General features: G+C 35.6%; 1 protein-coding gene across 5 annotated transcripts in view; it reads right to left on the reverse strand.

Annotated features, from left to right (window-relative positions):
- Nucleotides 1–11,979, reverse strand: part of LOC149815249 (protein GIGANTEA-like) — a 32,274-nt gene extending 20,295 nt beyond the window's left edge. Inside the window, exons 1-8 of one of the 5 annotated variants that reach the window (XM_089989379.1) lie at nucleotides 11,744–11,979; nucleotides 10,847–10,930; nucleotides 9,792–9,887; nucleotides 6,464–6,535; nucleotides 6,272–6,326; nucleotides 5,997–6,139; nucleotides 5,489–5,763; nucleotides 4,531–4,589 (exon numbers count right to left, since the gene is read on the reverse strand). In XM_089989379.1, the coding sequence (XP_089845505.1) occupies nucleotides 4,531–4,589; nucleotides 5,489–5,763; nucleotides 5,997–6,139; nucleotides 6,272–6,326; nucleotides 6,464–6,535; nucleotides 9,792–9,878 (691 nt within the window). In that variant the 5' untranslated portion in view covers nucleotides 9,879–9,887; nucleotides 10,847–10,930; nucleotides 11,744–11,979. Of the gene's footprint in view, nucleotides 1–4,530; nucleotides 4,590–5,488; nucleotides 5,764–5,996; nucleotides 6,140–6,271; nucleotides 6,327–6,463; nucleotides 6,536–9,791; nucleotides 9,900–10,846; nucleotides 10,931–11,743 lie in introns of all 5 variants that reach the window. The other 4 variants (XM_089989378.1, XM_089989381.1, XM_089989382.1 and 1 more) reach the window with 4 other exon arrangements.
- Nucleotides 11,980–18,578: the final 6,599 nt, after the last annotated feature.

The following is an 18,578-nucleotide window of genomic DNA, read 5'->3' on the forward strand; positions in this document are numbered from 1 at the left end:
ATGTCACACGGACTCGGCTCCAAGGTCGCCGCACCCGCGTCGACACGCACCGACACGGGTGCGGACACGGGTGCGGCTCGGACTCGGTCAACCCGACCCTGGGTGTGGTCAACGCACCCAGGGTCATTTTGGTCCATTTTTTGGAAAAAAAATTTGAATTTTTTTTTAAAATTTTCTGGGCTACAGCTGTAAGGAAAAAAACCCATCACAACTAAAAAACCTGTACACTTTCAAGTTTTAAGTACAGAATGGGCACAACTCAAGTTTTTGTGGTTTTTTCCTGTACGAAGAAAGTGAATTATTACAGTGTATGAAGAAAGTGCCCAAAAGTGAATTATTCCTGTATGAAGAAAGTGTACAGAATGCCTTCACAACTCATCACCTGTCCCCTAATGGGCACAACTTTGACCGAGTCTTATATATATATATATATATATATATATATATATATATATATATATATATATATATATATATATATATATATATATATATATATATAGCCGAGTCCCCGTGTCCAAAATTTTTGAAATTGCGCCGCACCCGTGTCGCACCCGCACCCGCACCCATGTGACATAGATAATTACATATATTATATAAAATTAAATATAAATATTATGTATATTATATATAAAAATATGGTTATACATATATTAATAAAATTATACATTAAATATATGATAAAATATATCATATAATGCATATTATATATAAAATATTATAAAATATATAGAGTATATACATATATTTATATATTTTATATAAAATATAAAGTTAACATGACCTGGCTGCATCACCGAGTTGACCGGGGTGAGTCACGGGTCATTCAAGGCCGAGCTGAGTGATGAGTCAACGAGTTTTAAAACTATGGTAGATCTACAACTTCACTCTTCTCGACTGCCAAAACTAGGTGATTAGAGATATGCCTTTTTTCCTTTCTGGTCTAGAAACCATGTTCAAAAATTGTTTTTGTGTGTGCTGTGGTTCTTCTGCAGTGAAAACATTTAGCTTGTTCTCGCCATCTTCACCAATACTTTCACCGCTTTGCTACTTGTGCTTTATCCCATGTGTTGCCTATAGGTTCAATTTTCACCCTAGATTGTTGCTATAAGCAACGATCTTAGTTGTCAAGGCAATGCCTAGGCGCAGTCCCACCGCCTGGGCTACCAGGTTTGGGCAGTAGGGCCCTATATTGCCGCATGTGCTGCATAGGCTTGGACTTCCTAGGTTTAAGCCCAGGACGATCCACCTTTTGTTTTTTTAGTTTACTTAAATCAACTTATAAAAAGGGGACCTTTTCCCCCTGTTCACCCCTCTCATGTCTCCTCTCTCTCGATAGGGCAGAAGAAGAAAATGAAGCATACAGGTACCTCTCTCTCTCTCTCTTGGGATTTATCATAGATAAAGTCTTGTTATGGGTTTTCTTATTTGGTTTTGGGGATGTATGTTGATGCTTTCTTTCTTGGTAGTTTTTGAATTTTTAGGAAAAAAGCCCATTTGAGTTTTATGGATTGCTTCTCTAGATCTTGCAAAACCCATAATCTTATTTGGTTTCCCTTTTGATTTATGTTGGTAAGTATTTCTTGCAAGGTTATGGGTAGGATTATTTTTTAGGGTACTGCTTATTTCTTAGTTGATTCCATGGATATGATTCTCTTTTTATTTATGGGGTTTTCATCTTTATTAGTAATGATGCTCTTTTTTAAGTTTTTTGTCTCTCTAAATATTGGTTTTTCTTTGTTGATCTATTTATTAGACACATAACCATGTCGTAGGGACTCAACATAGAGGCCGCCACACCCGCATCAATGCGACGTGATGCGGGTGTGAGTGCGGCACCCGGTGTGGTCAATGTGACCCTAGGTGTGGTCAAGCAGCACCCAAGGTTATTTTTGTCCAAAATGGACTCGATCAACTTTGATAGAGTCCATTTTAGTACATTAAAAAAGAAATTTAAAAATATTTAAAGTTTTGTCCCATCTACAAAGCTTTGAAAGTTTGAAACATTGTGCATTAAATGTTTTAAGCCACGTACATTCTTTTATTGTTTTTAAAAAACTTTCTCATAAAAAGCTGAGCCATGCTCATTCTTTTATACGTTTTACATAGTTGTTGTAAATTAATTAATAAAAAAAGTGAAAACTGCATTGGAAGGGATTTCTATATTAAATGGAGAGAACCGAGTAGGTCGGATTCTGTATTAAATATACTTTTGTATTAAATTAGGAGAACCAAGTAGATCAGATTTCTGTATTAAATGTATTAATAAAAAAAATGAAAGATGCATTGGAATGAACTTTTGTATTAAATGTATATAAATCCAAATCTGATTAAGCAATACCCGATTAAAATCTGATTAAGAGGAGAAATAGGCCCCGCCCCTCCTCACCCCCGTTTGGACCGGGGATGGAGGACATAAAACGAGGATGGAGGTTAAAATCCATCCCCGTGCGGGGATGGAGGTTCGGATTTTGAGATGGAGCGGGGGTGGAGACCTTGTCCCCCACCCCCGCCCCGGTCCATTGCCATCCCTAGGTGCGGGTGCGGCGATGTGGCACTTTAAAAAAGCTTGGGTACGGGGTTTAGGAGGGTATATATATAATTATATATAATTTTTAACAGATATACACTTGTATCACCACCTTTCGTATTTTTTTGGGTCCAAAAAGGACAGTTATGACCCTGGGTGCGTTGACCGCACCCAAGGTCGGCTTGACTGCACCGGGTGCCACACCCGAGTCGACGCGACGCGGTTGCGGCACCCTGTTGGCTTAATACCTGTAACATAGCTGGCTGCCATTTTATCTATATGATTGGTTGTCTACTTTTTCTATCAAATGTATAGTTTCTTCTTGGTAATTTGATTTTGGGAAGGGGTTTATCCCTTGGTCATTATGTTGCTTTTTCTGTTTTCCTGAGGTAGATCCTTTCATTGTGTTGCCACATTTTCACATTTCAAATATGAAGACACTGTAAAGCAAGGCGTAGGCTTGGGCAGTCCAATTCCGCCTCAAAAATACAGCACCAGCAAAGTCCAATTGCACCCTCAATCCCTGGTCCTCGACAGATCTGAAAAGGGTCTGCAACAAATAGTTAGACACATTCAGCTTTCAGGATCAAACTAACATCATGAACTGATTTGAGCTTTTCGAGTTCATACCTCAAGTCCAAAGAGCAAAGTGCTCGACGACATATTTTGTTTTGTATATTGCTTATTGTTGATTGATTTTATGTTGTATACATGTTTGTTATTAATTTTAGCAGTTTGTTTACATATTTGTATGTTTTTTATTTATTTATTTTGGGTAGGCTTTTTAGGGGCTCACTGCCTAGGGTCCGCCTAGCCGCCTATGACAACAAAGGCAACGACATCTTCAATTTCAGCTGGCTGAAAACCGTTATGTCATATAAGCATGGTAGTTTCCTCCTATGGTTTCAAATGTAAATGTTCACAATGAAGAACACCAACAGAAAACCATCCCATACCAAATTTCCACACTCCATATTTTTGCATCCTCATCCGTAAGACAGTTGGACATGCTTGGAAAAATTCAAATATCAAAAAATAAAGGAGTTACTCACTTTCCATTCAACAATTTGGGTTTCCATCCCCCCTTGTGCAATTTCTCCATGACCCATAACACATCTAGATATTAATGAATTCAGCTCAATCTCAATATTTGTAGAGTCCTTACTCTTAAAGGGGGAATGTTAATTAATCAATCCTTAACTTGATTTTCTTACTCTTCTAGCATGACTAAACTGTAACTCTGAAATAAAATAAAGAATTGAGTTCTTGAGAATGATTTACTATTTTGAAATATGTTACTTCAGTTAGGCAACTTGCACATCCTTCGTCATCTCAATAGTTGTTAAATTGTGTTCCATAAGACAAATGTAACAGCTACAGTGGCCAACATTGCACTTTCTAACCCAACAGATCCCACTAGGGGTTGCATACTTGCCAGGGAAAATCAAATTCATGTTCTATTATTCCCATGAATATAACACTTTTACATAATATCCAATCATATTTCAAATAATTTAGCAACTAGAACCACAAGGGGCAGGAAATAACTTCTCTTTGAGGAATTCCTTGTGAAGGAAAAATATTTGCAACATGAGACTAGCCACCAAGTAATAAACAAAAAAAGGCTTCAAATCAACAATTACACCTTTTTACGTTTAAAAGAATTTACATAGCACATATCAGAACTCTCATATTTCAAGGAGGTAAAAATATACCAGGTGGATTACACCCATTTACCTAATCATTATAGTGATAAAAGAATGCTATTGAGTATTGACAATAATCAAGAAGCTATACACGACTAATCTACACTAAATTAAAGCAAACTCAGGCACATAGAAAAAAGCATAATGATGATGATGACTATGACTATACTAAATAAAATCAAATTACAATTAGAAAACAAAAAACTAAGGCAAATTCCTGCTTAATGAAAAAAGAACAATGCTATCCAAAACCATACTTGAAAATGAAGCTACATAAATATGGATTTCACTAACCAGTTGTAGGTGGCTTGAGCTCTCCACCAGCAGCATACTTGCCCTTAACTCCCCCACACCTAATTAGTCCAAAAAAACAGAGAGAGAGTGAGTGAGTGAGTGAAAGGACACTAAGATGGACAAAAAATAGAAATCATTTATCCAAACCAAATACACGGAGAAGAGAAAATGAGATATCAGAGTCTTCAGACAATATCACAGCTGTTGAAAAACACAAAGCAAGATATACACTGAAAATAGAATCAATCGACTTTACTGCTCAAAAAAACAAACCCATATGAATATTTAAGGGATCTCCAACTAGAGAATCACATAGTAAAAACGATAAATTGGCAGAATAACTAAACCAAATGTTTACAGATTAAGCAAATTAGAATGTGTCAAGCAGTATACAGAGGTTGATGAAATGGCTTTGGGTGTAACAGGCCTTATGTTTCTTTATAAGTTATTTTACATCTCGTAATTACATGTTATAAGCTTAATGAAGAATAAATAATTTGAATGGCGCCCTAATGAAAATGTAGTCTGCTCAACATGGCACTGGAGCTTATAGTTTGCTTCAAGAAAGGAGGAATTTACATCCCAATCCTTTATTGCATATGTGTGCATGTGTGTGAATGCATGTGTATGTGTGTTTGTGTGTGCCTGTGAACTAGCATTAGCAAGGAGAGGCACAATCCAGAAAGAATCAAATGTGGCTACATTCGAGTGTTCCTGTTATAAAATACCTGTTGTGACCATGCTAATGCATTGAAGAATAGGTATCATGAAATGATATCACAGTATCAAAAACTGCAAAAACATTCTTACAAAAACTATAAAGTGACATCACAGGAAATAGTTAACATACATCTTCTTAGCAAACCAGCAAACCCACCTAATAAATTAACTAAGTAGAATTTAGACACATCTGATAAGTAAACACCAAAACAAGGTGAAGAATTAACAGTCCACTTACCATCGAAAATAATCACTTCGTATGCCCAATGGTGCAGCAAGCAAGATATCAGTAATCCATGGTGATAAAGGCCTTAGTGGCTTCCTCTCATGATCAAGCAAAAGTGGATGAATGGCTTCTTTTTCCCATCTATTACTGGTTGATGCATGATTGCCACTGCTGCTCCTTTCAGTTTCACCATTTTGATTTTCAACCTTGTAAATTGGGCGATTGTAGTGGGTCAAAACCCTTAAGATTTCCCCACATGCCAGAGCCCACTGTTCAGAATAATCCTTCTGAAAAATAGGAAGAACAGTCATTGATGAATATCATGCCCTCCAGGGATATTACACAATTAAACATATACAAAAACATTTGTATTTCAAAAATAAAGCATGAATAAAAATTCATCAGATTATGTTGAGAATGACTGAGCTGAAATGTCCACTATAAAGTGAGAGAACTGACATTTCCATACCAGAAAAAGCTACAGCAAGCTATGTAACTATGTCTATTTTAGAGCTCATACCTCACTTCCTGGGCTGAACAATGAAATGAAAGAACTAAAGGGTGGATCATTCTTATCATACAGCAATGTGCCATCAATTATACAAGAAAGTATTGGATGAATAACAGCATGTCCATGCTCTGGATGATGAAGCACAAAGGTTGCTGGAAAGGAAATTCAAGATTTAGTCCACTGAACAACTAAAATCAAATAAAGAGATAGCCTTATGGCATTTACTAACTATAAACTCAAATAAGACCAAAGATATCATGGTGAAGTTTTTTTCACTGCATTACCCAATACATCATCTAGAAGGCAAACTTCTTTGCTAGGGTAACGCTTCCGAATTATCTGTGAAAAAGCCAACACAAACAGGTCAAAGTTGAGCCAAGTTATAAAAAAAATGTAAGCAGGTCCTCCATACGCATAATATAAGAACATACTAAGGAACATCCACCACATTTTTCAACTCAAAACAGGGGGGGTACCTCATCAACATCTTCTGGAAATCGCTCTGAAGTAAACTGACCAAAATATTCAACATAGGCCATAACTTGTGCCTGAAAGGCAAAAACATGATATGCTTAGAAGAGGAATTTAAAACTTAGCTAGCACGAGAAATATCAAGAATTTATTAAGCTACTTGAGCCTTATTTAAAGTTTACATAGCCTTGTCAACCCTCCAAATACTAAAATGAGAAATATCTGGAATGTAATTTACAAATCAAAGAATGCTAACATAATCTATAAGATAAACTGAATATATATATATATATATATATATATATATATGCATACATATTAGGAAAGAATTTCATCTTCATAATGAAAATTGAGAGAGAGAGAGAGAACAAATCTCTAGGTACTGATAGTAGCCTTCATTAACTTGTAAAAAAACCAAGTATTGAGCTCAAATGTTGCAAGGAAGGGAAAATGGAAAATGGGAAGCATAAGCAGGAAACAAGCACATTTCAAGGTCAACTACACAAGTAGAAAACTAATCAAGAAATGTTTGGAAAGAAAAAAATGTTTTTTTAATGTTAAGATGTTAAAAAAACTCAAAGGAATAATAGACAGCCCTATGATGATGTCTTCTAACTTGTCACACAATATCACATGAAACCATGGAATTTATCATAGTATTTTACCACCATATGGAATGATATTTCACATACTATCGCAACATAAAGTGTATTAAGCTGGATCGGCATACTGTAACATACTGCTTCATATTGTACTGCATTGGAAATTGTTTGACTTTTTCTTTGCCTCCAAAACAAAGGACCTAACATAGTCCTAAAAACAATCACACACACATATGTAATATAGATATGTATATATGCACATGGGTATCATAGATGCATATACATATGCATTCACACATACATACATACATATATATATATAAGTAGGGGTGGCTGCATATGATCCGTGCCTACTGGGGCTTCTGATGGGTTTTTTCATGTTTTTCTCAAATCTGACCGTACAGATGTATTCTGCATCACTGCATGCTTGATTTTATAGGAATAGACTCTTGGATCGTCCAATTCCAACACATAGGTAGGGTCTATAATTTTCATAAATATTCAAGCTGAAAAATTCATGTTTTTTAAAACATGATCCAATTGTCATTTTCTAGCAAATCAACTATACTGAATGCATCTGCTGGATCAGATTTGGAAAAATGCTTCGAAAATCCCATTTGCTCATGGTAGGCTCCTAAGTCCTAACTTTAGTAGGCACCTACTCCTCTCTCTCTCTCTCTCTCTCTGAGAGAGAGAGAGAGTAATGTTCTGGTTCAGAGTTACCAGAAGCTTCTTAGATAGGTAGGAAGCTCGCTTCGGAAGCGCGATACTCCTCGCTTCCGAAACTTGATGAGAAGCTCGATTCTCCCACGCTTCTCATATGCTTTCCACACACTTTATCTATTCTTCTTATATGTTCTCTTACTCAACTTTTCTTGTTTTTTATGTGTTTTCTCTCACTTTTCTCACTCACTTCCATGTGTTTTCTCTAAATTGGTAGTCATTAATTTTAGATTTTGTTAAAAAATTAATTTTTACACTAAAAACATGAAATTTAATATTTTTCACTTTTATTTTAGTTTTTTTATGTTTTATTTTGATTCCAATTCAATTCTTATATTTATTTATTTTTCATTCCTCGCTTCCTGCTTCCTATACATTTTTAAATGCATCGCTTCTCGCTTCCGCTTCCCATATCGTTTCCTGCTTCCGCTTCCTAATCTGGCAACCTTGGCTGGTTCTGCCCCACTTTCTCGTTCTGCCCGTTAGGCCCCTTCGAAAATCGTAGTTTTTTGTGTTTTTTCTCACATCTAACACCATAGATGTGATCTATAGGTTTTGGTTAGTGGGAACCGGCTTTTGGATCACCGGAATCTGACCTGTATATAGGTTTTTCCGGTGATCGAAAATTGATGGCTATGAAGGTATCAGTTTTTCCCAGCTCATAAAAATGTTTTTTTCATCAAAAAAACATGATCCAAGAGTTGATTCCCACTAAATCGAGCATGTTAAACACATCTAACGGTTCAGATCTATCATAAAACACTTCAAACTATGGGGCCTAACGGGGCAGAACGAGAAAAGTGGACCTAATATGTTCAGTTCTCATATATATATATAGGACACTTGGTTCCTCCTAACCGTCCATAAAATGTGGACAGTGCTGGATTTTTTATGTTTCAGGCCATGTTTGGTTAATCTGAACTTACAGCTGTGTTCAGCATGTTCCATTTGCTAGGGAGCAATTGTTGGAACATGTTTTTCAATGATAAATATGATTTTATGAGTCTTTAAATACCTGCTCATGTGTCATAATCAGATTATCCAAAATCCTATTTCTAGTAAACAGAGCATATAGAACACATCTATAAGGTTGGATTCTAAAAAAAGAACAAAAATGTTGAAAATTAAGGCTGTGTGCACCCTCCTACTTTTAGGAGGAACCTCTCTCTCTCTCTCTCTCTCTCTCTCTCTCTCTCTCTCTCTCTCTCTCTCTCTCTCTCTCTCTCTCTCACACACACACACACACATATATATATATGTATGTATAAGCTTGAGTTTCTCATCTAGATACAGGCTTTAGCTAGTTGGTTCCTATTGAAAGAAATTGGACTCAGGCCAAGCCAGATTATTTGAAAGACTGCATGTCAACCAGTTTCATTCCCAGAAAAGTGGGTCCAGGTCAAATTTTAAATTTTTAAAAACATTAGTTGTAGACATTTCTAGAAGGAAGCATCATGCACAAGCAAATTCAATAGAACAGTGATAACGACTATTGAAACCTAAAGTTTAAATTACAATTCAAAAAGAATATGCCATTCATTTTTCTTGTTTCTGTAGTAAGGAAAACTAAATGCAGAACATAGAGCTTTTGTATTTCTTTTTTTTTCTTGAGAAGTTGAGGGTGGTGGAGTTGTGGATTTAAAGTTAGAAAAACATAGCCATGTTTTGCGGTCACAAAATCATTCCCATACCCATCATTGTTCCAATCCACACATCAAGGGTACGTTCGGGTACCTCAACTGGACGGAATTTAGAATCAGAATGATTTAGGGCAACACATGAGATTTGATTTCGAATCAGAATGATTAGAAATCACGGGTTGCCTGAAATCTCATGTTCAGTTGAACATGAGATTTCAGGCTATTAGAATTACTTTCTCAGGTTCCCCTGAGAAAGCGATTCTGAATGATCCAACCAATCATCCCCCAAATCTGAATTTCAGAAGCACAAGAAGAAATTCAAGAGGAAAACTAATCCATCACCAAAAAGTCAGAATAGGCGTGCTTACCAGACGTTGTTGCTCATCTGCGGGAGGAGGCCAGAAGAGGGATGAGAACTGGAGGCCATCTATCCACTTTTTTGGTGAAGCAGACATTGCACACTCCTAAAACCAAAACTTTTCAAACAGGAAAATCAAACAACAAACCAACCCTGAACCGCCACTCTATGTTTCAGATCAGCCGTTGTCGTAATAAGTCCAAAATTTGACATTTTGAGTTAGGCCCTCACCTCCTCATGAGAAAAACTAATTAAAACTAATTACCCCAAATGTATTCCTTCACCGTTCTTCTTAAACCCGATAAATTATTAGTTGTTAAGCTTCAAATTCCTCATTTTTCTGCTTCATCATACCAATCGACAAAATTAACTTTGGACTTCAAAGTTCTCCAATATCTATGTCACATGGACACGCCCAAATGGACATGGGATACACCACTTTTGCTCTGTTTCCGATTAAGAATAATATATAAGGAGACATGACACCGGCGCAAATTGAAGTGTCCCTGCGTCATAGTCCAATTTTTAAGACTTTTGAGCAATTTTACACTATCACAAAAAAAAGAACAGTATCAAAAGAATCGAATGGAAAATCCCAGTTCTGCTGTTAGGACAGCAAAAGAAGAATCAAAATCCAAGCTTTTTCAGATTTTCAATGTCCTCAGACTGACGTTAAAATTGACAACATAGTCAGAAGAAAACAAAACATCGCAAAAGCAACAATATTTAGAAAGATCACAGTTTCCAATAGTTCGCTAGAAAAAGGCATCAGATCTTGAGCGAGCATGGAAACAGATAAACAAAGCTAATTTCTCCAAAAAGAAAATCAAGGCGAAGAAAGGAAAATAAAAATAGGAAAAAAGTCTAATGTTTTGTAGAAAATCCTTTTTTTCTGCCTCATAAGAAAAAGGTATCCCTTTTTTCTCAACTTCAACAATCATTGATGTTTGCGGTTTAACCAAAACCTTAAAAACTTAGAATGTACACAAGTGATTGCATATGTATCGATATTGCCTCAAAAAATGAAAAACAACTTCCAGAACTCAAAAGAATGAAAGAACGTACCAGAGCTCACATGGACACGACAAAATGGACAAGGGATATGCCACTTTTGTTCTGTTTCCGAATAAGAATAATATATAAGTGTCCCTGTGACATAGTCCAATCTTTAAGAATTTTGAGCAAGTTTACACTATCACCAAAAAATAGAACAGTATCAAAAGGATAGAATGGAAAATCCCAGTTCTGCTGTTAGGACAGCAAAAGAAGAATCAAAATCCAAGCTTTTTTCAGATTTTCGGTGTCCTCAGATCGACATTAAAATCCACAACATAGTCAGAAGAAAACAAAACATCGCAAAACCAACAATACTTAGAAAGATCACAGTTACCAATAGTTGGCGAGAAAAAGGCATCAGAGCTTGATTGAGCACCGAAACAGATAAACATAGCTAATTTCTCCAAAAAAGAAAAGCGATGTGAAGAAAGGAAAATAAAAATAGGAAAAAAGTTTAATTTTTGTAGAAAACCCATTTTTTCTGCCTCATTAGAAAAAGAGATCTCTTTTTTCTCAACTTCAACAATCATTGATGTTTGTTGTTTAACAAAAACCTTAAAAAGAGAGAAAAAACAGGAATACGATCCATAGAAATGTGCTTTTCTTCACTCTCATCAAGAAAAAAAATAGGTAAAAAATATTGAATAGATTCCAAAACTCTTCATGGAACTCAAAATGAAGGAAGATGAAAATCTACAGAGAATAAACTCAAAAACCCACGGAAATTCTAAAAATACCATCAAGGCACTAAATCTCGCTCTATTTCTCTCCAACAAAAAAGAGAAAAGTCAAAAAAATAAATAAGATCAAGATAATGCAAGATTTTCTTTATTCGCTTCAAGAAAACCAAGATCACCAAAATTCTTCACACAAAAAAGCAATAAAATCACAGAAAAACACTCCTACCTCTGATGAAACTCGCTTCTTTCTCTCCTTCCTTCCTTTCCTTCCTCCGGAAGATACCACGCTAGGGTTTCAGAGCTCCTTCCTTTCTTATCTCGTTCCTTTTGTTCTCGCCTTTCTCTCTGGTGAGGCGAGTAAATAGAAACAAAGAAAAGAAATTATGGACTTGTGTATGATTTATTTTATCGTTTCCGTAGGTATTTATTTATTTCCGCCCCTCTCTCTCTTCGCATCGCTTTGCTTTTGATTCGGTTCTGGGGTTGGAAATCATTTGGCAGCACGGCGTTCACCCATGCTGGCGCGCCCCGAGCTGACGTGGCGTTGATATTTTCTCCGCGATGATGGATGGCGTCTTGTTGACATGCCATGATGCCATGGTCGGATGACCATGATGCATGTACGGGTTCACGCACCTGGACGCCCCCACGTGGCCTCATATAATGGCGAGGCGTGGTCGCGAATGGAGTCAGGCTTTTGGCATTAGGTCCTATTGGAACCGGGCTTAAACTCAACTCGAAAAAATTACGGGTCGGGTCGGGGCAGCCTATGGCTAACGGGCTACTCGCAGCCTTATATATATATATATATATATATATATATATATATATATAAGGCTGCGAGTAAATCGAGTCAAGTATGTGATTTTTAAAAAAGGATCCATCTTGAGATCCCATCTATTTTTTTATATTTTCTAAATTTTCTTAAAAGAGCTTATAAATTAAAAGAAACAAATGAGAATTGTTGTTAACATAAGAAGCTTTTAACCCGGGTCTAAATTAAGCCCATCGGCCTAATGAGCGGGTTGTGCATTTGTATTAGACCCGAGCCCAACCCGATTGGTCAAGTCAGGCTTGACCAGGCCCGGCCCTGCAATAGCCCAGCACCTGTCGCATTATTAGAGGCTTTTGTATTTTATCCCCACATTTGCAGATTTTCTTTTACTATTTTATTGCCAGAAGTTTTTTTCATGAAGGATGGGAAAAACACCCTTTAATCAAAGACTTGGCACACTGGCTCAACCTGTCCTACCTACGATCACCTTATAAACCCGTGGTGCATCCCTTGCCCTAGGTAGTTGCCTGTAACTTGACCTATATCTCAGTAAAATTCATATATTTTATATCAAAGTGGTTGGAGACCATGCAAACCTTTTTTCTTTCTCTTTTTTGGAACTCTCAATTAAATGTATATTCACACTTTAGCTTTTTAACAATCGTTACGAAGCATGAAAATACAACTTATGTGAACTTACATTAATCGTAACTTCACAAATAACACAATAAAATTATATATTTTATAAGAAGATCGTATATCTAATTGTGTGTGGAGAACTTGTCTCTCAAGCTAGAGCGACAGATGAACTCTTTTATTCTTTTCTTATTGTAAAAACACAAATATATTTTATATGATTGCATATATATATATATATATATATATATATATATATATATATATATATATATATATATATATATATATTCATTTCATTCATTAAAAAATAAATATGCTTATACATATATATTTATCAGAGTCATTGAAAAATAAACGTACTCGTACATATATTCATTTCATTCATTAAAAAAATGAACATGTTACAAGCATTCATAGTATATAGCTCAACATTGGAAGGTTTAATCTTTGGCTTCTTAATGCTAGTCAAGTTTTTGTTTTTGTTTTTGTCTATAAACTCTTACTTATCACGAGTAAATGATTGAGACGAAACTGACTCCTCTGCAATCCGACTCTTAAGTCTGCAAATCCTGTAATTTGACTTAGGGCATGCACTTGTTCCTCCAATAACTCATTTTTAATCAAACATAGCTCCACATCGCATTTTAGGTTCGGTCTTTAGCTTCTTTAACAATGACAGAGAGAAGTGGCTTTAAAGAACGAGTAAAAAATAGAAAAACATTGTGTATGGGTTTAATTCAGTTTTAATTTTACAAAATAAGGCTTGGACAAAAATTTTGGGTATGGTATCGTGTCTACATCCAGGTCTAATCAGGTCTACAATAAGAGAAATCACACTCAAACCCAAGAAAAACTACATGAACGAGACCCAAACAATCATCGATAAAGTAATATTTTTTATCATTTTTATATTAAAAAATTGCAAGTCTTAATCGAAACTCGGGTCGGGTCTGAGTCTGGTATAAAATTTTATAAACTATACCCAGGTCCATGTATTAGTCAGACCTTCAGGTCCGGACCCGAGTCTTAATCAGGTCTTCTTATTTGTCATCATACTCGAACCCTATCGGGTTCGAGTAAACCCGACTTGTTGACACTAGGGATGCACACCGAACTGAGCTGGCTCAGGTTCGGCTCAGGCTCGTCTGCTTCGTAAATAAGCCGAACTTGAATTGGTGTATGAAGCTCGAACAAGCTATCAAGCCAAGCTTGAATGACCTGGAAAGCCCAATAAAGCTCGACAGACTTGATAAGGCTCAATTCATTACAAACCCCATATATATAATATCTTTGCAAAAAAAATTCAGAATTGCATTGTTACTATAATGAGTAGGGCATTAGTCTTTATTAAAAACATGTTGGGTTTGAATCTCGCCTTTTATACTTTTTTCGTTAAGGAGCTTGGGGAATCAAATCCCTCCTTTGCAAAAACTTTTTTTAATAAATCTTGTTTAAGCTTAGAACCGAGCCGAGTTCAGAAAACCACTTACAATCTCGGCTCCGAGCTTGAATAAAATGATTTTGAAGCGAGTCGAGTTCGAACAGCCAGGCTCGACTCATGTGCATCCCTAATTGACACCTCTAAATGGAACCCTCACCACCTCTGTCTAGTGGCCAAGCCCCCATCCCTCTACTGAATCTATAAATTTTAACATGTGATATTGTTGTCTGTTTGATTTCGATTCCGAGCTGAATCAAACTGAATCGAGCATTTTTTAGCAGAAAATGACACAAGTAATGAACTTATTAAAATAATTTGAAAAAATATTTAAATTTGGCCTATTCAGTTCAGTTGAGACAGTCTTCTAAGTTGTTCTACAAATAAGGTCCATGAGCTCATCTAACGAGAAAGGGTCATTTTTTATTTACAAAAGTGTAACGATAGTATCGTGCCCTCAAAATAAAAAGTGGTCTCAGTGGGGCTGAAACAGAGTTATATATAGGAGTATGATGACATGAGGTACAAACCCTTCTAGATCACATTCGTGTAGTGATCCGAACTTATGATGTTTTTGCAATACCACTTATTTTTAGAATATCAAAAGTTTAATGTGATATTATCATGATATTGTCATTTGTTAAAGTTTTTTATAAATTTTTTGTGTACATGTCTTAATTTTTAAATTATATTTCCAAAGATATTTTAAAAACTGTTATTTTTTCGTACTGGGATGTATGTGTTAGATCCAGATAATGGATCCAATGTGACCATAACAATCTCACAACTGGAATCCAATAGGCACACATATAGTGGGCTCATAATTTACAAGAAACCCAAAACATGTGCATTGAAAATGCATTAAATATATTAAATTTGAGATATAAACAACTACACCAAAGGAGGTTAAATTTTATTCTTGCACATACGCTTAGTCACTAAGACATAGTATGATCGATCTCTATTGACACAAGTCGTTTACGAGCTCCCTCTCTGTACACACCTTAATCTTAAATTTCCTACATTGGTATCAATGTTACGATTTCGATATGCGCAAAAACTTATGATGACCATGGCTCGAAGATCGGTGCAAACACAACCCTCATCGAAAACCCAGGAATTGTCATGCTCGGTCAATGATGCTACCTGAGGAAGAGGCAGAGGCAAGGAAGTCATCTCCACCCGGATCAACCCGTGGGCTACCCCTGCCAAAAAGTTTGGGTTGCAAAAGGGAAAAAAAGTTTGTCTGATCCCCGATCGCTGCAAGCAGCTAGTGGTGCAAGGGAGGCAGAGGAGTCTCCTCTATTGGCTGGTACTGCACAACTCTTGCCGGTTGGCCGTGTCGTGCAATCTTTTGGTAGAAGTCGGCCTCCGTCAATAGATCAGATTGTCGAAAAATGCAACAAAAAAAAACAGAAAAAAGGAGGAAAACGTAGAGGAAGATATGTGGATGTTCGAGAACTATGGTCGGGTGTGGCTCCTCACCCTGACTGGAGACAACGTGCATCGACTGAGCCTAGACATCTTTGACTAGATCTAGTCCACTCTTGATTGGGTTCGGTCTGAGTTCTCATCGACTGAGTTGTCTTGCAGCTTCACTTCCTTCTTTGCAGAAGGATCAGATTTAAATGTCTTCTCACACTTTAAGATGTGAACCATTTCCCGTAATGAGATTATCGGACGGAAACTTCACCATCATGGCATTATTCCCGTCGATTTTCAAAGTAGGATAAAAGGAGAGTTGCTGAAGGGCAGCAATGTCGTCGGTGTCAAGGCGAAGGAGAACCCCCCATTGTGGCGTTAGGAGCGCCATTGGACAAATGGTTGCTACCAGCATCAGGGGTGGAGGAGAATCCCTCCCCCCTTGGGTTGTCTCTACCTAAAATGAGAGGTTGTGGAGACCCCGCCACCCCCAACCGTTCCCTTCTTCTCTCTTAAGTTTTTCCTTTTGTAAAAGGGAGAAACCCTAATCAGGCCCCCTTTTATGAGTAAGAGTGAAACCATGAAAGGAAAAAGAAAGAAAAGGGAAAACAAGGAAAAGGAAAAAGAAAAGAAAAAAGGAGGAAAAGAAATGAAAGAAGCAAGGGTTTGAGAACGATCGAGAAACCCCTTTGAATCATTTTTTGAGTAATTTTATAGTATTGCCCTTTGTCTTTTTGTTAATTCCTTTTAGTAGAAAACTAGTTGATTACCCTTGCTCTTTCTAGCTAATTACTTTTGTGACCTTTTATTTTTCGAAACAGAGGCTCTATTTTCGAGAAATTTCATAAACTAACCTATTCTTTGAAAAATATCTGGGATAGGGGTTTAGTATGTGGTTTTATCAAAAATAGACTCCTGAACTTTCTAAAATTTCATAAAACCATGTTATTTTTTCTATTTAACTTAGTGAGTTTTGAAAATTCTGTTTTAATGTTCCAGTTTGTTGTTTTTGCCCAGAACAATCTAACTTTTTTTTATTTTACAAAAAAGGGTTTTGATTTGTTGAAAACCTCCCAGAGTTTTATTTTGACACAAAAATTGGTTTGAATCTAGTTATGATCCTAATTGAGTCTTCTTGAGAAAAGAAAGTTTTGATCAAGATTAGCATGATGGGATCCAAAATTTGTTAATATTGATATAATTGATTTATATATGTCTAATGCATGTGTATTTTTCTTGTGGTCCCTCTTTTGGATCTTCGAATAGTATTGATCCAGGCTTGATCCAGATTTTATGTTAGATCAAACTGGATGTTTGAACCTAATAATATGTATTTTTGGTATGGTTCTAGTTTCGATCTAGCTTTATGATTGATTTTGATAGTAGTATGCTAGATACATATTAGATCTAAGTATGGATAATATTTTGCTTTTATGACATGGATCTTATTTTGGTCTTATTTATATGGATTCAGTATGACCTATTATTGATCTAGTTTTTTTATGATGGATCAAGTTGGATTGGATCTGATTATATTGGATTTGATGCATGAATCAATAAAACTAATATGAGAGCCGATTGGATCAAGTTAGAACAAGTAGAATTCTGATAGACTTGGTTGGATCCTGTAAAGTAATATTGGATATGGTTGAACTTAAAGGGATTTGAATATATCTAGTTAATAAGTTTTGGATCCAGGCGACACCATTGGATTCAGTTGAACTTATTGGACCCACGTGATACAAGTGAGTTGGATCTATATGAGATATGAGAATGTTTTATATAATTGTATCTCATGGATATGCTTGTTCATTTTATTATATATGAATATATTGTGATTTCAAATTAGTATAATGGTATTCAAGTTTATTTAACTTAGTTATGTAAAACTATTTATGATTTCATGCATATACTTTGGGTAGATGGTTCTATGTAAGTATAATGATAGATATGTTTTATAGATCCGGATTTAATTTAGAGACAGATGTTGTATGTGTCTAAATTTGATTAAGGTTTTATGATGGATTTGGATAGTATTAAGTCCGATATTTTGACCTAATAATATATTTTATATGGTTATTGGTTTTGCCTAAATAAATCTAGATATGTATAATGTTGGATGTGTGATGTTGATCCATTTGAATTTAAAACATAAAGAGATGGATTTGGACTATAGTCAAATCCGAGTGAACCATGATTGTGCCTAAACTTGCATGAAATCCATTTTTTTATTATTGATCGTGTTGGGCTTGATGATAACATTTCAAGTCAGTTTTAAATTTGATGATAGATTTTTTTAGTGGATCCAATAATGGATCTAAACTTATATCTTGACATGCTTGTGGTTTTATTATTTATTATTGTATTTAATAAGATTAAAACCATGAAATATGAATGATCTTATCAGGTTTAACATATCCAAATGGTAAGGAGATAAAAATGATGACTTTGATTGGATATAGATTCGGTGGATATAAAAAATTGAATATGGTTATGAGAACTTATATTTTATTTCTAATGCACATTTCCTCTAGTTTGTAATGTCTTAATGCATATATTCTTAATTACAATGCATTGGAAAAGTAATAGTTGAATTATTAATTACATGTGCATTTGATGATAAATAATCATCATAAATTATGTTCCTTATGGTATGCTTATATAAATGAATATTATTTCATGTTTTAAAAGCTTTATGCAAGGTATATAACATGGTGGTATTTATGATTGTGTAGATCATAATATATCGATCTAAATCAAGTTGTGGTTAACCTGATGAGAGTTAAA

The sequence above is a fragment of the Nuphar pumila genome, chromosome 15, assembly GCF_984573655.1.
Source record: "Nuphar pumila chromosome 15, dmNupPumi1.hap1.1, whole genome shotgun sequence".
NCBI classification, from domain to species: Eukaryota; Viridiplantae; Streptophyta; class Magnoliopsida; order Nymphaeales; family Nymphaeaceae; genus Nuphar; species Nuphar pumila.